Source organism: Geospiza fortis, unplaced genomic scaffold (genome assembly GCF_000277835.1).
Source record: "Geospiza fortis unplaced genomic scaffold, GeoFor_1.0 scaffold3511, whole genome shotgun sequence".
Taxonomy (NCBI): domain Eukaryota; kingdom Metazoa; phylum Chordata; class Aves; order Passeriformes; family Thraupidae; genus Geospiza; species Geospiza fortis.
Genome location: NW_005055066.1, coordinates 1 through 933, shown reverse-complemented (window position 1 = coordinate 933; position 933 = coordinate 1). Strand labels below are relative to the sequence as shown.

The 933-nt window shown below is 42.7% G+C and overlaps 1 protein-coding gene across 1 annotated transcript in view; it reads left to right on the top strand.

The window, feature by feature from the left end:
- Positions 1-916, top strand: part of LOC102033408 (AP-4 complex subunit mu-1) — a gene marked incomplete at its 3' end in the record, with an annotated part of 5,495 nt that extends 4,579 nt beyond the window's left edge. The window contains exon 6 of the mRNA XM_031065699.1: positions 825-916. Coding sequence (XP_030921559.1) covers positions 825-916 — 92 coding nt within the window. The remainder of the gene's footprint in view (positions 1-824) is intronic.
- Positions 917-933: the final 17 nt, after the last annotated feature.

Sequence of the window (933 nt, the reverse complement as noted above, 5' to 3'; positions counted from 1 at the left end):
AATGCGGGATATCGGGGAGTTCGGGGAAAAAACGGGGCGAAAAATGGGCAAAAAATGGGAATTTTAGGGGGGAAAATGGGAATTTTAGGGGGGAAAAATGGGAATTTTGGGGGGGAAAAATGGGGGGGAAATGGGAATTTTTGGGGGGAAAAAAAGAAAATTTCAAGGGGAAAAAATGGGGGGAAAAATGAAAATTTTAAGGGGAAAGGATGGGGGGGAAAATGAAAACTTTAAGGGGAAAAAATGGGGGGAAAATGGGAATTTTAGGAGCTAAAAAAAGAAAATTTTAAGGGGAAAAAATGAGGGGAAAATGGGAATTTTGGGGGGGAAAAATGGGGTTTTTTTGGAGGGGGAAAAGGGAATTTTAAGGAGGGAAAAAGGAAATTTTAAGGGGATTTTTTTGGCGGGGAAATGGGATTTTTTGGGGGAAAAAGGGAATCCTAAGGGGAAAAAAGAAAAGGAGATTTTGGTGGCAAAAATGGGATTTTTGGGCGAAAAATCTGGGATTTGGCAGGGATTTTTTTTTAAGGGGAAAAAATGGGATTTTTGAGGGGGGAAAAAGGGAATTTTTAGGGGATTTTTTTAAGGGGAAAAACAGGATTTTAAGGCAATTTTTGGGGGGAAGAGTGGGATTTTTGGGGCGGAAAAAAAAGGGTAAAAAACGGGATTTTGGGGGGATTTTTGAGGAAAAAATGAGGTTTTTTCTCATGGAAAAAGGGAATTTTAAGGGGATTTTTTGTGGGGCAAAGCTGGGATTTGGGGGTTTGGAATATTTTGGGATATTTCTGGGATAATTGAGGATATTTTGGGTTTTTTCTCCGCAGATGACGCTGATGCAGTACCAGGTGATGGACGAGCTGCCGGCCCCGCTGCCCTTCCGCCTCTTCCCCTCCCTGGACACCGAGCCCACGGGCAGGTGGATTTTGGGGAATT